Source organism: Coenobita brevimanus, chromosome 57, assembly GCF_032717465.1.
Source record: "Coenobita brevimanus isolate Jiangsu-jjx chromosome 57, ASM3271746v2, whole genome shotgun sequence".
NCBI lineage: Eukaryota > Metazoa > Arthropoda > Malacostraca > Decapoda > Coenobitidae > Coenobita > Coenobita brevimanus.
The window spans coordinates 11,062,035-11,083,833 of NC_137010.1; the positions used below are offsets into that span (position 1 = coordinate 11,062,035).

Sequence of the window (21,799 nt, forward strand, 5' to 3'; positions counted from 1 at the left end):
ATATCCCGATTTTTTCTATGATAATACTGTATTTTCCATACACTTTTCCAGCCGTAATTGAGAGACTTATGCCAGGATATTTTTTTAACTCACTCTGCTCAATTTTATTCGTGTACAGGGGTACAAACACAGCTTTTTTCCACTCGGCTGAAAATAGGAAACAGAAAATAGTTTTCATATTCATTCATCATCCAATCCTACGTTGCCCCATGAGGAGCATAAAAGCCAGGGCTAGGCAAGTTGGTCCTGACATTTAAGATGAGAGTGACCAGCCTCACTCATACCTGAGTGGCATTACGTGAGCAATAAACCACAACCACCCCTTGTATATAAACCTTCACCGGCTCAATCCGATTGTAGTGCTGTAATTACTGTACCCACTAAACCACCAGGTGCCAAAATTTGGTCATATGGTTACTACCCAGTGTAGTAAATGTTATTACTGAAAATAAAAAACTCATAGCTTAAACATTTATTTACAACTTTGCCAAAAGGAGCTACCATACATGATCTGTAAAAATATAATGGTAGATACTTATAGTTTTGAAAGAAGCACACAGACTTCTTACTTGAAAATTAGCACCAAAACTCCACACCAACGAGTCAAGAGTTTTGAATGAGAGACTTGATGGTTGCTATCCACTGCTTGTCATCTTAGGTACAGCCAGGATGACAAACAATTGGCTTCCATAAATATCTTGAGATCAATTAATAGCCATTTTTTCCATTCAGTGCCTGCTGATGAGGGACACCTTCACTTGATAACAATTATAACTTGGCAACTCTAATGCCCAGTTATGAACATGTCCTTCCTCTCCTATTCCTGCAAAACAGTAGCTTCTACAAAGCCTTGCAATCCATTTCACTATATCAAATCATCCTAGGCAATCCTCCAGCATAACCACATAATCTTGTACTGTTTCTTACACAACTGCACTCTTGGGCACCATCTGCATTTTTTTCTTTAAACCTCACTTAACTTTTCTGCCTTATTCACGCTCTTTTCCTTCTGTAGTTCTTAAAAAAAAGAAAAAAAAAATCCAAAACTTGGCTAAATGACTGAGAATGTCTTTTACTTTTTTATTAGGACTCATTTTCATTCATATCCGTACACAAATCTTTCTTTATATGCTTTCACCATGTCATATGAGTTTCTACGTACCCGACGACCTATTGGCTCAAGGTCATTGTAGCATCGGTTAAATACTCGGTTGATGGCACTCATTGCTTCCTCTTGGCTCACACGACGCACAGACATCACTGAATACATTGCCTTTGTCTTTACGCAGTTCTACAGAGGGAAAGAGAACGAAACGTTTATTCTTGTGGAATTACTATATAATATTTTCAACCTAGTTTACTCTATTTTTGTACAGGCAATCCCTTAATTCATGCGAACTTTCTTCACGCGATTTCGGTTATCCGCGAATTTTTCGTACAATAATTAAAACATAAAATTATAGTATTCAAATAAATAATTTTAATATACAAGAGAAATAAATAAAATATAAAAATGCCTACCAGCTGCCCATGTGCATACATATATATGTGTGTGTGTGTGTGTGTGTGTGGGAGGTCGGTCTACCACGCACCACACAGTCAGTTTGAATCCGACAGTCAAACCATGCGTGACTTGCGAATCGTTATTTGTGGCTTATTTTTCTGCCTTGTCTGCCAACATGGGGCCTAAGTGTAGTGCTAATGATGCATGTGGTAACACACCAAAATGGACTCGTAAAGTGATGTTGCTGACAGAGAAAGTTAAAGTGTTGTACAAACTTAATAGAGGAATGTCAGCGACAATTCTCTGTCAGGACGATTCCCCGTCATTTATTTACGTACCAGTTTATTTAGCAAGTACAGTACACTAGTTTTTTACTTATATGAGTTATAAAATCCCCCTGAAAATATGTTATTATTAGTATTAATTAATCAATAATAAGTATATTTATAGAATGACAGGGAATCGTCCAGGTTTTGATGGTGAACTGACTTCATGGTGAGTTGTCTCGGAACCGTGTGTTTGGGGTGAGTCAACTGTTCTTACAATAAAGATGGCAGAACATAGCATACGGGAGGCAGTGAGGGCTAGTGGACCAGACTGTGCTAACGTGTCTCCACCTACGCCTGTGAACTGACTCGGAACCGTATGTCTGGGGTGAATGAGTCAACTGTTTGGACAATAAAGAAGGCAGAATGTAGCATATGGGACGCAGTGAGGGCTTGTGCACTGGACTGCTGAAGTGTCTCCACCTACGCCTGTGCTTGTCAGGTTTCAGTGTTAAATTTCTTGCATTTTTGTTGTTTTTCATACTTCATGCTAGTTTATAAGGTGTATGTAGTGCATAAACAGTATTATTCAGATGTAATATACTTAGTAGACATGCGTAATTATGTGCACACAAGGGCAGAACGTATACGCGAATTTGCCACATACGCGAAGTGTATGGGAACATAACCCTCGCGTGAATTAAGGGCTTACTGTATATTCATCTAAGTTTGGTTAATTAACACTGTACATATGCAAACTCCTTAGAATATCTCTGGATGAAGCAGTGTCAATGATATGTACACTCAAACCTCTATTAATGCGGTGTTGAATAACACGGTTTTGAAGTTACGCAGTCTATCTACTCTGCGACAAAGCTCGCAGGTTCATTCCTGTGCAATGACATCACATCAACACCCGACACTGAGCAAATGTTAGATAGGCTGGAAGAAGAGGTACATATGGGGCAAGAACAATGAGACGCAGAAGACAAAAGGCCAGCAGAAGAGCCACTGACAAGAAGCCTTAAGGAAGTTGTGGAGATGGTTGAGATGCTGACCCACTCCATCACCAACATCGACCCTGATTAGAAATAAGGTGACCACAGTGTGGCCCTCATTCAGAGTGGAGTTAGGTGATAAACGAACATGCTTAATGCCAGGGGTGGTGTCCATCAACAGCAGCTCATCACCCAATTTCTTCAAGTCAGGCACCAGGCACCTCCACATCAGCAAGAACCCTCTACCTTTGATGACTCTGACCTTCATATCTCTGCACCACAAGACGAGGTCAACTGTATCATCAACTCTGGACTGTGAAGAATTCGACTTGGATGACGAAGGTTGGGATGCAGGAGCAGCAACATCTCAACACTGATGACAACATCAGTGGTAGGGGGTGGGGGAAGAGTGCCGGGGAGATACACAACATTATCATACTGGTAAGCAACCTAACTTTAGTTATTGTTATGTTTATGTTCTTTATCCTATGTTGTTATGGTGATTACATGATGATCGCAGTCGGTGTCAGTCAAAGTAATTTATGTCAGGTACGTTGGGCAGAAGAGGTAAAAGTATGACTTTTGAAAAGTGGCCAGACTGAGCTGTGCAAGCATACATGTAAACAATGAGTATCACAGTTTTGGGTATCATCGTCCACATCCAAGTTATATTTACCACGTTAATCGAGGTGTGAGTGTATGCCGACAATAATAAGCCACAGTAGCATTATGATCTGTACCTACAATACTTACCTATCCATCAAAGAACCTCTCTGCTTGTTTCTCTATAAATATATACTTGTACAGTACAGTAAAATGATCTTTCCAAAGAAATCCAATTAGACTGACACTAAGCAGAAGATATTATGTAAGCACATGCCTGCGCACACACGCACACATGCATGCATGCACATACAAAAGGACATTTACATACCTGATGTGCCTTAGCTATATTAAAAGGAGAAGCATCCCCTTGCATCAACGCTGACATGAAGGAGCAGTGAGCGAGGTTAGCAGCTCTGATCTCAGTACAGGCCAAGTGGTCTACGTTGGTGAAGTCAAGCTTGTTGCGACAGTAGTCAAACATGTGAATAAGTTCATGTGTAAGGACAGCCTGTGTGAGTCCCTCAGATCGCGACACATTCTGGCAAACCACAACCTGGTGACCCGGCGATAAACATTAATCCCTTCAAACTGAGGACATATTTATTACAGTACTTATTTTCACTTCGTGTTCATATTATTAGTTGTTTTACAGGGAGGGGCACTAACCCTCCACCAACCCACTTGTTGTCACGCAGGGAACACATGTTGGTTAGTTATAAGGTTACCACCCAGCGTTGTCAACGATTTCTTGGTTTACAGGAAATCATTTGGCTTGCCACTCAGTGTAGAGCTACCCTAAAAATAATACCGCTGCACTAAGTGGGTAGATGATGGGTGCCCCCACCTACCACAAGTCAAGAATGAGAGCAATGAAAATGAGTTATTTGAGAGGAGCATGTGGAGTCACATGGAGAGACAGACTGACAAATGTGGAAGTGAAGGAGCATTGTGGTGTGGATGTGGATGTAATAGGAAAGTGTTAGGAGAAACACACTGAGGTGGTTTGGTCATGTGGAGAGGATGGAGAGTGAGAGACCGATGAGGACAGTGTACATGAGTGAGGTGGAAAGGAGGATGGGGGGGGGGGGGAGGCCAAGGATGGGATGGAGGGATGGAATGGAAGGGTAAATGAGAGAGGCGGACTTGAGCTGGGAGCAGAGCAGGCAGGGGACAGGGAGACATGGAAGCGATTTGCTTGTGGCCACTCCTTACGGGATTAAGGCGTCTGGCAATAGACAGATACATAGATAGAGGCTTATTTTCACATGAAGACACACTGAAAAACATGTACCCCTTTGGCCTGAGGACATAGTTGTCAGCTATTCCATTCATGCTACTTCTAGATGACTCTACTTAACTGAGGAAAGATCTGTAGTGCTGAAGTGAAGGTGTTCATTTAGGCAATAACTCCTCCCAATCTAAAGTTTTCCCTATGCTGAATGAAATCATATGGAGACAGCAAGAACAGACAAATTCTGAAGAAATAATGCTAAGGTAATGTATCAAATCTTAACCCTATTTCCCACGTAAACATAGGGAAAGAGCCAGAACAGGCATTACTTTTATCTCTAAGGGCATGGACAAGAAGAATGGTGGAATTGTAAGCACAATCAATTTCCTTTCCTCTCCTATGCCATACAATGTACAAGGATGCATGCAACAAATGCTCAGAGGAGGGGTAATCATATGTATAACCTAATACATCGAAGCATGTGATCCAGTGACTGTAAAGGTGTACAGAAGTGCATTTTTTAGTATAAACAGCATCCATCAATAAACAAGGAAAATATGACTACGTAGGTTATATGTGTGGTAAGGAAAAGTTTGGTTAGGTTGGCATAAAATAGGTTGGGTTGGGTTAGGTTAGGATAAATTAGGCTGCATCAAGTTATGAAAAATTAGGTCAGGACTGACACAAGATGGCATCTGTCTGTCTGTCTTCAGCACCAGTAGGTATTATAAACATCATTTTAAAACTCTTTTCACCTCGGTGGTGGTGACCATCATCCACTCACTTGCTGTAGTACTGCCTATTTCTTCCCAAGCCTTTTATCATTCTTTTTCTGTGCCTGCCCTCCTCTGTTCCTGTTTCTCCCATTTTTCCTGTCACTTCTTATTGCTTTTCTTTCCTTTTCAGGTGGCTTTACATTGAGCGACAAGCCTAATGGTCTCCTGTAAGCCAAGAAACCATTTACAACACTGAGTGGTAACCATATAACCAAACCATACGTGCTCTCTACGTGTCAACAAGCGGGTTGGTGGAAGGTTAGTGCCCCTCTCTATAAAACAAATAACTCAAAGTCAAATGGCCACCCCTTACGGGATTATGGCGTCTGTCAATAGATAGATAGAAAAAACATTGAAACTTGAAAATGGAGTCAGCAAATACTCAAGGATTCCACAAAAAAAAAAAAAAGCAAAAGTTGGTCATATGTCTCATTCCAGACGTGTGTGTGTGTGTGTGTGTGTGTGTGTGTGTGTGTGTGTGTGTGTGTGTGTGTGTGTGTGTGTGTGTGAACATACTGATCATGCCACGGAATAATCTCATGGTAAGTGCTTCAATAAGTATGCTAGATTGCACATGTGTGTGTTTGTCTATCACTGTTTACAACATTCTAGGGATTTTTGTGCCTGGAATTAGTCTTGTCTGATCTAAATAATTTTCCTCAAGGTTTATTATCTCTTTAGTACAGAATTATTCCAGTATGGCAGTGTTGCCTGATCAAATTACCATACTGGATGTGAAGTCACTGTATATAATTCATAATGCTATGTTTTTGTTGTTTTCGTAAAGTAATAAGCTGTATAAGCTTGATATAACAGAATAATAGAACCAACCTTTTTTCTGTTATATCAAATATTCTGCTTTATCAAGCTTCCTTTAGAAAACCATAGATAGATCAGAATTTTCCAGTAAATTGCAATTTTTCTGATACATATTTTCTCCCCTCCCTCGTTACCTGAAGCCTACACACAGATGCTACACACAGCTGCTACTAAATACCTTCTTACTCTACACACAGATGCTGCCTATGCTAGTCCCATCCATCCATCCATTGCCAGACGCCATGTATCCCAAACGGGGTGGTCAAGGGCTTAGAGTTCATTGTTTTACATGAAGGGGCACTAATCCTCCACCAACCACAACTCATAATAATACACTCAACCCTTGGCTATCACTCCCAATTGGTCCCGATATGGCTGCGTTACAGCCGAAACCGTGATAGCCGAATTGAAGAACTTATGGTAATAATTCTAATTGGTGCCATGACCTCAATATTTACCCCTAAGATACCCTTTTTGTACCACATATTAATATATAATAGCCTAAAAATAAGCATGTTTTATGATGTGATCACGATTCTTATATATAAATACCCCTCACAGTTGATTCAATGATGTTATATTTCTTCCCCACACTTTGCTTGGTCTCACCATTCTCTATAAGTTTCACATTTCCAGTTTATCTGCATAACTTAGGTTCTTTCTCTTCTTTATTTCCCTGCCAGGTGCCGCAGCATTATGTTGGGTGATGGTAAGGGGACGGGGAGGGGGTACATTGGCCATGGTCATATCTTAAAAAAGGTTACTGTTCTTGTTATCACTGTTCACGGTCTGAGGGCGTGCACTTGAATGGTTTGGCGGGCAGGAGACTCGGTCGGGTGGCCAATCAGCGCTCGGCTGGCGCTGACGTCACACAACCAATCACGGAGTGACGCTTTTGTTGGCTGGGCGGAGCACTGGAGCCCGGCCTTTTTGAAATTTTCGAACATTTGCCGTGCATGATAGCAAGCATTTAGTGCATGACAAAGGCATTTGGGTAGTTTTTTATATAGTCGTGATAGCGAGATACGCTATAGCGGAACCCGTGATAGCCGAGGGTTGAGTGTACACAGCAGTCAGAACTACAATAATAATAATAATACTAACAAAAATAATAAATAAAACAGTAAAAACTGCACCTCCAAATGTGGGCGTTATGCACTTGTTTGCAGAATTATGCCTGACACAGGTAGCCATTCTGCACCCTCAAACTTGTGTCAGGCATGATGGCTGGCCATTCACTGAGTCCCCCTCCATCAGCACTAGGGGAGGCACTGGGGTATGGTGGGGCTGGAGATCATCAGGGATGGTGTCACGGCTGGTGTCCCTTGGGCAGAGATTGAGAGGAAAGAAACATCAGATTCTGTGAAGGGATGGCTGCTGGTGGATGGCAAGGAAATATCGGAAGTCCAGCTGTCCTTCCTTTCCTTGGGTGGACGTGATGGTGGTGGTTTGAAGAATTCCTGGATCTTGGCCTGCCGTGGCTCATCCAGATCCCTTTGAATCTTCTTTATTTTTGTTCGCATCTCCCTCAGGTAGGAGTTGAAGCTCTGCAGAGACTCGTATTTGGAGTCAAGGATGTAGTCAGGCAGAGCTTCTACACAACCTGAGGCATGGAAGGCTCTTTTCTTTGGATTTGAGAACTCTGTCATGTCTTTCTCGCATGGAGGCTCCTCCGCTGTCTCCTCAGCCACGATCTCATCCTCGGTCTGGGTGAGGAAGCCAGGGTCATCAGCATCAAGATCCAGCCACCCCTGGATCTCCTCCATCTCCACCTCAGCCTCTCCTGCTTGGTGAAAGGCTTGCCTGCACTCCTCTGCTGTGAACCCTTCGAAGGTGGCAGTCTTGTCCTCCACCCACTGAGCCACCTCCCTCTGCCTGAACATGGCATTCCACCCATGCATAATGGTCCTGTTGGCTACGGCGTCCCATGCTTTCTGGATGTTAATGAACGTATCATGCAAGTTGTATTTTTTTCCATGCCTCCACCCCTCCTCGTATCCTCCTCTCCTGCCTCAGGCTCCATCTCCACCACCAGGATATCATCCAGCAATAGCCTCCTGTAATGCCTCTTGAAGGTGTTTATGATACCTGGTCCATAGGCTGTAGAATGGAAGTGGTGTTGGCAGGGAGGAACATGGTACGAATCTGCCCGTCGTGCGTCACCAGGATCTCCTCTGAAGGGTAAGATGGGGCCTGATCAAGGAGATGGAGAGCCTTCACCTGTCCCGGTTTCACATTATGCTCTCTCATCTGGTAATTCTTCACTGACTCAACAAACTTTACGAAAAACCAAAAGCTGGTTATGGTGCCAGTAAACCAGGCCTTGGCATTGCTGTTGTAGTCGACGGGCAGATTGTCCATAATTGGCCGCATCGCATGTGGTCTCTTTGCAGTCCCCACCACCATAGGCACACAGCAACACAGACACTCGAGACTTGCTTTGCTTGTGGCCTGAGACACTGGACTGGCTTCTTGCTGCACGTGTGCTGTTTGGCAGTTCCTTCCAAAACAGCCCAGTCTCGTCAGCACTATAAATCTGCCAGTTTTGAAGGCCTGTTGCACTCTTTATTGCCTTAATTTTGTCGAAGGCTGCATGCTCACGACATCAACATTGCACCGCCAACCCACTATCTTTTTATACATGATATCCTGCCAATTTGAAAAGTTAGTGACCAAACCATCACTCACATGGAAATCTTCTATTTCTAGTTTTTCTGCAAACATTCCTTATCTCAGGCCCAAGCACTGCCATACCCTGGGCTCTCTGCTGCTGGTACCACTTAAGCAGAGCCTCCTCAAGTTTTTCATATTTAGGCTTTTTTAGAGACTGCCTTTCCAAAAATTATGATTTTCTTGAAGAACTAGCACTCACGTCTAGCACCACTTTCAATTTCTTAATTTCTTCCTTATGCTTGCGGATTTCATACACTTGGGTATTTTTGACCCAATACTCGGTCACGACTGCTTTATTTTCACAATGCACAAAAAAGTTTGTAATGGCAACGTAATCATGCACACTCAGGGAGAAGATGCGAACGGTATGGCAGCTGCCGGTAGACCGAGGCTGAGTAAGCAGCCTGGAACAAAGCGCCTTGTTTCCGTTAGGGACACCTCACGCCTCGTGATTGACTGGAAAAATTCCAGCAAATTATGAATACCTAACGGAAAAAAATAATTCCACTTTTTCAAGTTTCCAATATAGCCCAATTCTGTTAAATCGAGCTTCTACTGTACCATATCTATAAATCAGCAGATGATTATATTAATACGTGGTAACTCCAAAGAGGGGCGCTCACCATCCACTCACTCGATGCAGTGCTGCTTTGGGTGTCTGCCCTTTCCTCTCTTCCATCCTTCCTCTTCTGTCTTTCTTTCCTTCACTTTTTTGTCTTTCTTCTGCCTACAGGTGACATTACACTCCCTTTTCTGTCTTTCTTTGCTTCATTCTTTCCTCTTCCTTCTGCCTATGGTTAACTTTACACTGAGTAACAAGCCAAATGGTTTCTTGTACACCAGGAAACCATTTACTACACTGGATGGTAGCCATATAAGCACATTATGGCACCTAGTATTTAGTGGGTTATTAAGGAGCTCCAATGGGATTGAGCCTGTGTAGGTTTATATCCAAGGGGTGGTTGGGGTTTACTGCTAACATAATGCCACTCAGGGATGAGTGATCTGGTCACTCTCATCTTAAATGTCAGGACCAACTTGCCTAGCCCCAGGTTCCTATGCTCCTCATGGGGCATGGATGGATGGATGGATGAACTCCGAGTCAAAATCCACTGTACAGTAATTTTATATGTCCATATTCACTTTGTGGAAAGCAGTGAAAGAGAGAACTATACTCGGACCCAACTCTGTTTACCCCACATGTTCCCACAAGGTACGCCCGAGTTCATCGGTCGTCATCTAGAAACCGACTTCGTTAAACACCAATCTGTTCTAGAGTTGAGTTTGTTCATTTTCGTTCATTTTTGAAGGCTCCAACATGCTTGCATGCGTTGGCCTTGGTCACCTAATAGCAGCTCTCCATGCTGCTCAATCTCTGGCAGCTTCCTGATTCAGTCCCTAATCCCTGAGGTCACACTCAGTGGACTTGTCCCACGTCTTTTTCAGCCTACCTCTCGCAACCCTACCCCTAACAAACACTTCTCACTTTCTGCACTCAATCATCATCCCCCATCCTCTCCACATGCCATCTGCATCTACCTCTCCTCATCACAGCACCAATACACTCAAGTCCTATCCTACTCTCAACTCTTCCATCATAAACCTAGCCCCTCCATGCCTCACACTCAGGGATGCAAAGCACATTCACCTAATCATTGTCATTTCTGTATGTTATGCCTGCAAATATCCTCTTCCTTTACTGACCAAGTCTCACTACCATACAGCACGTTTAAGCCTGAGAATATCCTCTTCCTTTACAGCCCAAGTCTCACTACCATACAGCATTACACTCCTAACACATGCTGCATGCAAAGATCCCTGAGCACAGAGGGAGAGCCCTCTCAGTGTTAGGAGAGGCAACAGCTCCCTGAACTTCTTCCCGTGACACCTCACTCTAGCCACTGAGCTAGCTCCAGCCCCATCTCCAGCACATGTCTCCCAAATAACAGAACTCTTCCACACACTCAAGGGACTCACCAGCAAGTTCAATCCTTTCAAACCTGACAATCTCCACCTGCTCTCCCAAACACACTGCACACATGAAATCAGCATTATCTCACAGTCTACCTCTCATACCACCAAATCTCTTATGCACCCACTTACCACCTACACTGCACAAGATGGAACTACTTCCCACACCCTGGTGACAAATCACATGTGGCCACTCTCCGTCTTCTTTGACAGTACTGCCACCAGCACTATATAACATCACTTTTGTTTTATCTGCAATTACTCTTAAGCCCTTGTGTCCACACCATTTCTCCACTTCCTTAATCTTTCCTCCTTTCCCTTTCATTCTCTGCAATCAATATCAAATCACCAGTATACAACACCTCCCACAAGAATCCATTTCTGAAGTGACGTGAGAGGGCTTCAAGTATCATGATAATAAGTGGCCCATTAAGGGCAATCCAGGACCCATCAACAAATACATAAGTCCAAAATGCTAAAAACTCATCACTTTGAGTCAGCAGACAGAGTGTTCAGTTCAGTGTAGTTCCTGCAATAACTGGACCCATTTCACCTGCACAACACTTACATCCAAAGAACATACACAAACACCTGGACCTGCTCCTTATTCTCCTTCCTCTCACCCTCTAACCCCCTCACAAGCTCCTCTCTTACTCCCTTCACACCTCAGCCTAACCTACCAATCATTGTCACACCATCCAATCCCCCAACCCCTCCCATTCCACCCCAATCTAATCCACTCCAACCCTTATCTCTATCACAACCTTCCCCTACCCCTTCTCCTCCACCCACATCCCCACGTGCTGCAGCACCCAACAGACATCATACACACAACATTAACATTCTTCAAATAAACACAGATGGCATAAACACCAAAAAACAGGAACCCACAGAATTCATCAAACAACAAAACATACACACTGTCATCTTACAAGAAACAAAACTATGTAGAACACAAAAAATACCTACATTTCATAACTTCACCACCATCAGACAAGACTGGGCCGATGGCAGTGGTGGTGGACTCATCACCCTTGTACACTAATCCACTAACTTTTCAGACAGTGCACACACAAAATCACTTCTCCCACCCACATGACACCACATCAGAAATACAGTAAAGTCAATTAAAATACGCACTGGCAACAAATCACATATAAGAACTGCCAATATATACACTGCCCCCCAATCATCCCCAGAGTACCACACAATTATTCTCCTCAGTACACCACATCACTAGCATACGCAACATCATTCTGGGTGACGATTTCAATGCCAAGGCATCAGCCTGGCATGTTAACAACTGTGACACACACAGAGGGCTGGTACAACAATCCCAACAGAAGGCTGGTACTGTAATCCCAAACAGATAATCTTTTCATCCTCAACAATCTCCATTAACATACGCATATCCCACACCAAGCTCTCTTCCTCCAATCATCCCTAGACATCACCTTTTGCTCCCCAAACCTTGTCCCTACAACATCCTGGAGAGTGGTCAAAACCCTTGACTGTGACCACTTCCTTATCATCATCACTACCAAAACCTGAATCACCCCTGCTGGCCACAGACACATACACACTGGTGGGATGCTCTCAAAGCTAGTATTATGGTAGATGGCACCACCATTTGAACAAACACATTGCCCACACTGTTAAAAAAGCATATTTTTCTTTGTTAAATATCTACACTGTTGTGTGAAACTGTGAATCGTGGTAATGTCATATACTGTAATATAATACAAATAGAACATGCATATGTAATGTAGAGTGAATTGTTTATATTTATCATAAACGTAAATTAAAATATCATTGATGGCATGTGATGGCAATCTGCCATTTCAGTGGTCCTATATTATTTAACTTCTGCTACATTAAGTGCAAGTTAGGTTCTTAATACATACAGTAGTTTGTTCAGACTGTAAATTATGCCGAGTGGGTACCTTGACTCATTCAGACTCTATGTGGACAGAAATTTAATGTTGAGTAAATACTGAGACTCAACATTTTGCTCACTCCCTTCACACATGTGCACCACAAGATAGTGCCGTGTTTAAGTTTTTTCACAAGATTTTTTTTTCAAGACAAACGCACGAGGACTAATGCATAAAATAATACAATTTAGACTACTTGTTGTCTGGTTAGGTTAGACGAAGTAAGATACTGTAATTGCTTTGGAGGGTTTGAGGGGCAACGCAAGACTGTCTCGTGGTACGCATGCATGAAGAGAGTGAGATCTTTGGTCCGGACCCCTTTAATCCGGATTTCTGTTAATCCGGACAAAATTTAAAAATAGTAAGCTCCAAAAATATGTTGAAAGTAATTCCAAAGTCATTTTCAGTATCGGCTCGGAAAGCGATCGTCATTCGTTTAGTCTCGGATCACGCTAGGTCGCAACATGGGTGCCTGTTTAAACACACGCTAGCATTCATTCCATCAACTAGTTCACCAACCATTTTTATTTTTACACAGTATTTAAAAAGTTAATCCTCCTTACCATGCCCCTTAATGCAAGTGTAGCTTCTGTAATGAATAAAGGTGTTAAAAGGAGGAGTTTGCTTACAAAAAAATGGGTCAGAATAATCTGCAGTGTTTAGTGATTACTGTGGGTTATTTTTTGTATTTAAATGTGCTTTACTTGTACAGTCGTCAGCATAAATTCGCTGCAAGTCTACGAGTGTGATGCGAGTCCTTTTCTCTGGCAACAGTGTAAAGGGATGAGTTGCCACATACACTTTTATACACTTTAACGATGTGTTTTTCAAAAGTGGTACTAGAGACTGCCTGGAGTACAATTCTCTGTATGCGTAAAAAAACTGCAAGAGTTGACAATGTTATGGAACGACGTATGAGCGTAATACTTTGGTATTCTTAATTATAACAGTGTGTAAGCTCCCTTCCCGTCTCTCCCCCTTACTCCTCCTGATGTCCCCCTCACCCCTTCCTCTCCTTCCTGCCCCCCCACTCACTTTCATGCCTCTCCACTGTCTCCTCTCCCCACAGTCTCTACTTTCATTCATTTATCCACGGCACAAACCCGACTGGCGCATTGCATTTCTCTCTTGACTGTTTTCTAAACCCAGTCTGCCTTATTCCCAGTTGCTTGCAGCACTGCCAACTATATCTAAGGTTTATTGTCAATATTCCTTCCTGTCCTAATCCCATTCTTACCCTTCTTGCCTCCTTCCCACTCCTCTCCAGTTGTCTTTCTGTTCTCCACCCCTTGTCACTACCAACAGCCGGGAGATACAGGAACATTGAGGTCTCGTTCTTGTGATGTATTCCTTGTTAGTATTTGTTTGAGTGAGCCTGGAAGTCTGTCTCTATTACATCAGTAGGCAAAATTAAACAAGCATTTGTGCCCACTCCTCCTACTTCTCGCCCTCCCTCTTCCCTAGGAAAATGTTCTCATTCTCCTCATCCTGTTCACTGAATCACGAAGCAGTAACAGAAACACTAAAGTTTCGAATTGCTGCATCATGTTTGGTGTACCGAGTGGGAGAAAGAGACTGTTGCATGGCAGGAAACTCTCGAATGTTGAGGAGCAAAAAGGTTACAGGAATAGACAAGAAATAGAGAAATTGCAGTTTATTACGTAGATTAGCGTTGTGGGTGATATAAGGTAGACAGGGCAGAGAGAGAGAGGAGTGGAGATGAAGGATAGAGGGAGAGGGAAGGAGGAGGGGAGGGTGGGGAGGGACAAGGAATGGATACGAGGGAGAGAACAGGAGTTTTACCAGGCGACAACATTCATCTGTCGTCTTTTGCACATTTTTAAGCTAATCAGATATAAAGAATATTGTATTCTGGGTGATTTATAGAACTAATTCTTACAAACATGTCTTTAAAGCGTATAAAAGCCTGTGTGGCAACTAGTTCCCATACACCGTTGCCAGACAAAACGACCCACATCACACGAGCAGGCTGGCAGCGAATTTGTGCTGACGACTGTACATCAAACATTAGCTTCTTACCCATATGGGTGTTATCAATATGCCAAAGATGACAATGTATTTTTTGCCTACATAAGTTTTATTTTTATTCCAAATATTACAGTTAATTAATTAATTTATTTTTTTGCCTACACGACGGGCCTTAGTCACTTACTACAATTTAAAATGTAGGCTAGTTTCTTATCATAGCCTTACCTGTAAATTATGCAATACAAAACTATCGTACATGATTAGTTTTGTTATTTTAGTACCGGTATCCTTTCATCTTTTGCAGTTACGTAGGGTTGACATATGCCACATATGTTAATAATTAACAAATGTACCATATGTAGATAGAGTTTGGTATGAACTGGAGATTACCCTGATGGTCCGGACAATCTGCTACTTCGGACAACCCTTCCCCCCATATAGTCCGAATGAGAGAGGTTCTACCTTGAGTTCCAGTATTTACTCAACATTTTGTTTGTGGTAGGTGGGGGCGCTCACCATCCACTCACTCGATGTAGTGCTGCTGTCGGGAGTCTGCCCTTTCCTCTCCTCCATCCTTCTTTCCTTCCATCCTCTTCTGTCTTCCTTTACTTCATTCTTTCCTTGTCCTTCTGCCTATGGGTAACTTTACACTTCCTCTTCTGTCTTTCTTTCCTTCATTCTTCCCTCTTCCTTCTGCCTGTGGGTGACTCTACAATGAGTGACAAGCCAAATGATTTCCTGTACACCAGGAAACCATTTACTACACTGGGTGGTAACCATATAACCAAATTTTGGTGTCTGGTGGTTTAGTGAGTAATTATTGTGCTCCAATCGGATTAAGCCAGTGAAGGTTTATATCCAAGTGGTTGGGGTTGACTGCTCATGTAATGCCACTCAGGGATGAGTGAGGCTGGTCACTCTCATCTTAAATGTTGGGACCAACTGCCTAGCCCCAGGCTCCTATGCTTCTCATGGGGCAATGTAGGACTGGATGATGGATGGATGGATGGATAAAGTTCTATCCACATAGAGACTGAATGAGTCAAGATACCCAATAGGCATAGTTTAGTCTGAACAAACTATGTACTAAGAACCTAACTTGCACTAAATTTAGCAGAAGTTAAATAATATAGGGCCAATGAAATGGCAGATTGCCATCACATGCCGTCAATGATATTTTAATTTCCGTTTATGATAAACAATTCATGCCACGTTATATATACGTGTTCTATTTGTATTATTTATATTACGGTATAATTATGATATCACTATGATTCATAGTTTCACACAACAGTGTAGATATTAACAAGAAAAATATGTTTTTTAAACATGCGGGGAATGTGTTTGTCCAAATGGTAGTGCCATCTACCGGAACACTAGGCTTTTCAGAAGCACCTCATTATAAGACAGCCAACTGGGAGGCCTTCTCAACTAAAACAGAACAACACTTTGAAACATTAAACAGTACAACCATCACAAACATCAACAACATTGTGCACACTTTCAGTACAATTATTCAAAATGCAGACAAAAGACACATCCCTAGAGGAAACAGAAAGAGACATAACCCCAACTTCACACCAGAAATTCAAGACCTCATCAGTCAATGCGACACACTGCAACACTCCCCAACACCCCATACACAAGACACAGTACAACAAACACAAACACTCAACACTCAAATCAACAATAAAATATCAGAGCAGCAAACACTAAACTGGAATAATTATCTCCAAACACCTAATCACAAAACAAACACCAGCAACCTCTACAAAACACTAAACAACATCACACTCTCCAACAGCAACACTATGTAACCACACGCTGCCATCACAACAACAGACACCATACCTTCAAACAAACAACAAGCAAACACTCTCATCAATCACTTTTCACATGTCAGTCATCTAAACCCCCAACACAACAACTGACATATCATCCAACGCAAGAGACAGTTCCCCACAGACCCAGACTTCGCATTCTTCACTTACAACAGGATGAAGCACATCATTAGGAACCTTAAGCACTCATCTGCCAGTGGACCAGACAACTAAGCAACACATACCTTAAACATCTTGGACCACAAGGCACACAAGCACTCACCAACATACTAAACTACAACTACTCACACAACATAATACCCAATATCTGGAAGCATGGTACTATCATCACTATTCCCAAACCCAACAAAGACCCCATGCTGCCTTCCTCACACTGCCACTTGACACTCCTCTGTACTCTCTCCAAAGTCACAGAATGACTAGTATTACAATTAGCAATGCCTCACATCCCCCTAGCCCCAACACAGCATGGTTTTAGGCCGCTAAACTCCACAAACACCTTTCTTACAGACCCTATGCAATGAATTTTTGATGGCATCAATTCAGCTAGGCCACCACACAGAACACTCCTAGTCACACTAGCAAAGCTTTAGATGCCTTGCCTCATCATAACCTCACAAACAAAGTATTCAACACAAACATGCACAATAACACAAAAAGATGGCTGGTAAACTACTTTAGCAGGCAGATGTGCACAAGTAACATTTGCTGGTCAGTCATCAAACATCAGAAACTTCACAAATGGCATCCCTCAAGGATCTGTTTTGTCCCATACACTCTTTAACCTATACAAGCATGACATACCCACACTCCACACACCACAGATACACATAGCTTCCTATGCGGATGACATAACACTTACATGTACACACCAAAATGCAAACACAGCCCCACACATCCTCCAACCCCACCTCAACATACTAAAATGGTTCACCACAAACAGACTCAATATTACTCCAGCTAAATCTACACTGACCCTTCTCACAAACTGGACAGCAGAACATAGCCACATTTCACACCTCACCATAAACAACACCCCCCTACCACAAACACACACACACACACACAAAATCCTTGGTGTAACACACAATACATCAATGTCATTTAAACAACACATCACAAACATTAAAGATAAATTAACATCAATACTCAATGCCTTAAGGTCACTTGCCCATACAGCATTCGAACACAACAAAGAAACCATCACCAAAGGTATACAAACAATATATACATTCAGTGATGAATTAGGCAAGCCCTGCTTGGGCTTCTAACCTCACTAAAACACACTACAACACCCTACAGAACAAGGCTCTAAAAATAATCACAGGCTGCCTACATCAAGAAACCCAAGTCCTCAAAGTCAAGGATCATCTAGACATGAGAGGCACACAAATTCTTGCCACAACCTCCACAAACCCACACCATCCACTGCACTACATTGCAGCACATCCACACACACCAAGGAACTCCAAAACAACACCCAGCACATGACATCATACACAAATACTGTCATCTCTCCCCCCTCACCCACCTCATACCAGCTCTGGATCCAGATGCATATCCATACTCAAATCGCTCACCACTCCATTCAGTCACTCAAATCAACACACAGCTGCATGCATGGCCTCCTGATATCCACCAATCTGAATCCTACCTCCCTCATGAGGACATGGTCCACCTGGCCAGGTGAGATGTGGGTATCATCCAGCCCTCTTGAGTTATAAGAAGAGGCTAGATGACTCAGTTGCTGATGCTTGTCTAGGATGCAACACAGCACCCCATACTATTAAGCACATTATGGAAGACTGCATTGCACACAATCGCTTGCACCAACAGCACAACATACACTCCTTGAGAGCGCTGTCGGAAAGCCCAGTCTCGGCTATGACCTTCCTTAGGGACTCGGGGCTGTTCGGCCAGACTGCCTAGGGAACAACTACTGATACAGTACTGCTACAAGGGGTTCAAAACTGATCCCTGGTGCACATCAACATTCACGGAAAACTCATCACTCAAATCTCCAATCACCCTCACCTGGGTCTGAGCACCCACATACATAACTATAACCACCCTAACCAGCCACACCTCGATCCCAAGCTTTCTCATTGCCCACTTCACCACCTCTCTAAGAACTCCGCCAAAGGCCTTTTCCAAATCAACAAGAACAAAGCACAGATCCCTTTTCTTTCCTATATGCTGTATATTATTCCTGAAGCTGCCGAACAATGAATATGGCATCAGTGGTCCTATTGTCTGGCACAAACCCAAACTGCATCTCATCAATATTCACTCTATCTCTAATCATATCTTCTAGAACTCTCTCCATATCTTTATTATCTGGTCTAAATGCTTTATACCTCTATAATTTCCTCTTTCCAAGGTATCATCCTTCCCCTTGTGCATATTTACAATTACACTCTTCAGCCAATCATCTGGGACAACACACTCACATATTATCTATTTATCAGGTCAGTAAGTAACTTTACTCCTATATCTCCTGAGGCTTTCAACATTTCAGCAGTCAACCCCGACACACCTGCTGCCTTCCCCACCTGCATCATGCCTGTTGCCCTGCTCTCAGTACCAGCGACAATCAAAGGCCAAGGGCCAAACACTGGATCTGCAGGTTCCAAACCTTCTCTGTCCCAGCTGAACTCCTAATTCAACAACTGGCTGTAATGCTCTTCCTATGTGTCTTTAATATCCCCACTGTTCACCACTACCCTTCCTTCACCATTCTTCACACACTGCTCACCAGTAATATCCCTATTCTCCCTCTTCACCAAATCTGCCACCGTAAATATCATATTCTTCCTTTCCACACGATTTAGGTTATCGTGTCTCTGTGACTCAGACTATGCCCTGTAAACCTCTTTTCTAGCCCTATGCTTGGCAGTCAAGTATTCTTCTCTGTTACTATCCTTCTTCCATTCCCAGAAAACTTTCTTTTCACCTTAACTGCTGCTTCTACAGCCTAATTCCACCACCAAATTACTTTGTGTCTTGGTGGGCCTCTTGTCCATCTGCATACTGAATCAGTAACTCTCAAGACGTTGCTTTTGAGGGCTCTGTACACTTCATTAGTACTTCTATCAATGACTCCCTGTTCAACCACCACTCTCCTCATCTCCCAATAGAACGCATCCCTTACTGGTTGGTTTTTCAGCTTCAGGTGCATATGTCCTCTTTTTCATTGCCCGCTCCTTAAGCACTGCGTCACATATCAATAACTTATGTTGCTGCACACACTCCCTATAGCTTTAATATCCCTCACCAATCTCCTATCAGCTCTCCTGATCTGGAAATAGTCTATCTGGCTGCTATTTCCCACAGACTCATATGTAATCAACCTTCTCTCTCTCTTCCTAAAATGTGTGTTGCACACAGTCTTGTTCACTGCCTTTCCAAACTTGAGTATCCTTTCCCCTTCCTCATTTCTTGTGACATATGCACATCTCCCATGTATTTCTTCACATCCTTGAGCTGCTTCACCTACATGACCATTTAAGTCTCCTCCCAAAAGTACATTCTCATCATACCTCATACCACCTACTACATAATAGTCATCCCAAAATCTATCCTTCTCCACCTCATCCTAGCCTGACTGTGGAGCAGAGTCATTTCAATACTTATTGGCCAGTAAACAGAAGTGAATCAGCTGGAATCGCAAGGAGTGGTTAAAGGAGGTAGGTTCAACCTCTCAAAAGTTACTACAAGAGTGGTAGTTCTGGGAGAAAAATTTTGTCAGGGAACTGATGATTCCTTTAGAATGCTGCTGCCTAGTTAAATGAGCAAAGACCTGCAAGTGAGCCCACATCATTCCCCATTAACCCTCCTCAGGTACATCTGAGTCTGACAGACCTGGGCAATTTTTTAGATGGTGTGGTTCAGTAACTTATAGATGCCTGGGATCCCTGTCCTTCTCAATAGCTTCCTAACTTTTTGCACCCATGGAGGGTGCAGGGGGATTACTGTCATGTCTCTCTATGTTTTTGCAATATATCACTCAAAACTGCATGCTGGGTCTGTGAGACCCAGGTGTACCTGAGGAGAGGGGAGAATTTTTCACTATGAGTTTGCAAGCTGATTTTATGCTCTGTGGGATCCTCTATGCCCATAATGAAGGTCCTCCATTCCTCAAGTTGTGACACAAGTGCTAGGCTCATAGTGTTCTTTGTTTTTGTGTATGGTGACTGAAAAAAAAAAAAAAAAAATTTAGTTTGGCATTTTTTGTTCATAATTTTTTAAAAAATATGTGGAGTTCAACGAATTAAAACTTATTCACATAGTTTTGTAATTGATAAGACCTAATACGTTGTAGCATATTCAGCAATTCAATTCATAATATAAAACATGTGTGACACTATAACATTTTTTTAACCCCTACACCGCGGGCATGTTTACCAATGTTTTGCGTGTGCCGCGGGGTTATTCGGGCTCCGACACACTCTCAAAAAATATTTGCCAAAAATCAGTTATTAGTCCTAGAATATTAAAATTACATATGCTTATGGCACATACCTTCAGCTTTCTCCTGGAATGTTTGTTGAGCCTTCGTAGGTTACCGTAGGACTTGTGGAGACCTCTGAAGTTGGGTAACGAAGTCTCCACTTTACACTTCCCGACAACCCGTAATATGATTACCACAGCCAGATATTAACACTATAAACACTACTCTATGATTTTCAAGTAGTTTGGGATCCATACTCCAAAAAAAAAAAAACTGTGAAAGCAATGAAAATTACGAGCGCGTCTGACCGTCGCACTTGCGCTAGTTCGCTCTTGGTACTCTGTCATTTATTATTCATAAAACCCCTCACACTTTATATTTCTATTACTATATAACACTTATATATATCTACAGTCTTTATCCATAAGTTTCCTTCAGTAGTATTAGTTTATTGTCACTGTAGGGATTCAATTTCTTTCAGTAAAATACATAGCATTCACTTTCTCGTCCTGTATACTAGCATTGAGAGTGAATGTCACTTTCACCTTCACTCTCATAACTCATAGTATTCAGACATGCTAGAGTGAAACTTTCACTTTCATGACTCCTAGGGTATATACTCGTATTCTTATAATACTACTCATTTACATTTCTATTTACATTCTCTATTTTATTTACGTTATTTACATTTCTATTTTACTTACACTGTGTTATGCACTGTCACTTGAAGTAACTTATAAA

At 42.4% G+C, this 21,799-nt stretch overlaps 1 protein-coding gene across 1 annotated transcript in view; it reads right to left on the minus strand.

Moving 5' to 3' along the window:
- Nucleotides 1-469: 469 nt before the first annotated feature.
- The window catches only part of LOC145402281 (mitochondrial inner membrane protease ATP23 homolog), a 44,741-nt gene continuing 23,411 nt past the window's right edge, over nt 470-21,799 (minus strand). The window contains exons 5-6 of the mRNA XM_080274410.1: nt 3,703-3,927; nt 470-1,291 (exon numbers count right to left, since the gene is read on the minus strand). Coding sequence (XP_080130536.1) covers nt 1,097-1,291; nt 3,703-3,927 — 420 coding nt within the window. The 3' untranslated portion in view covers nt 470-1,096. The remainder of the gene's footprint in view (nt 1,292-3,702; nt 3,928-21,799) is intronic.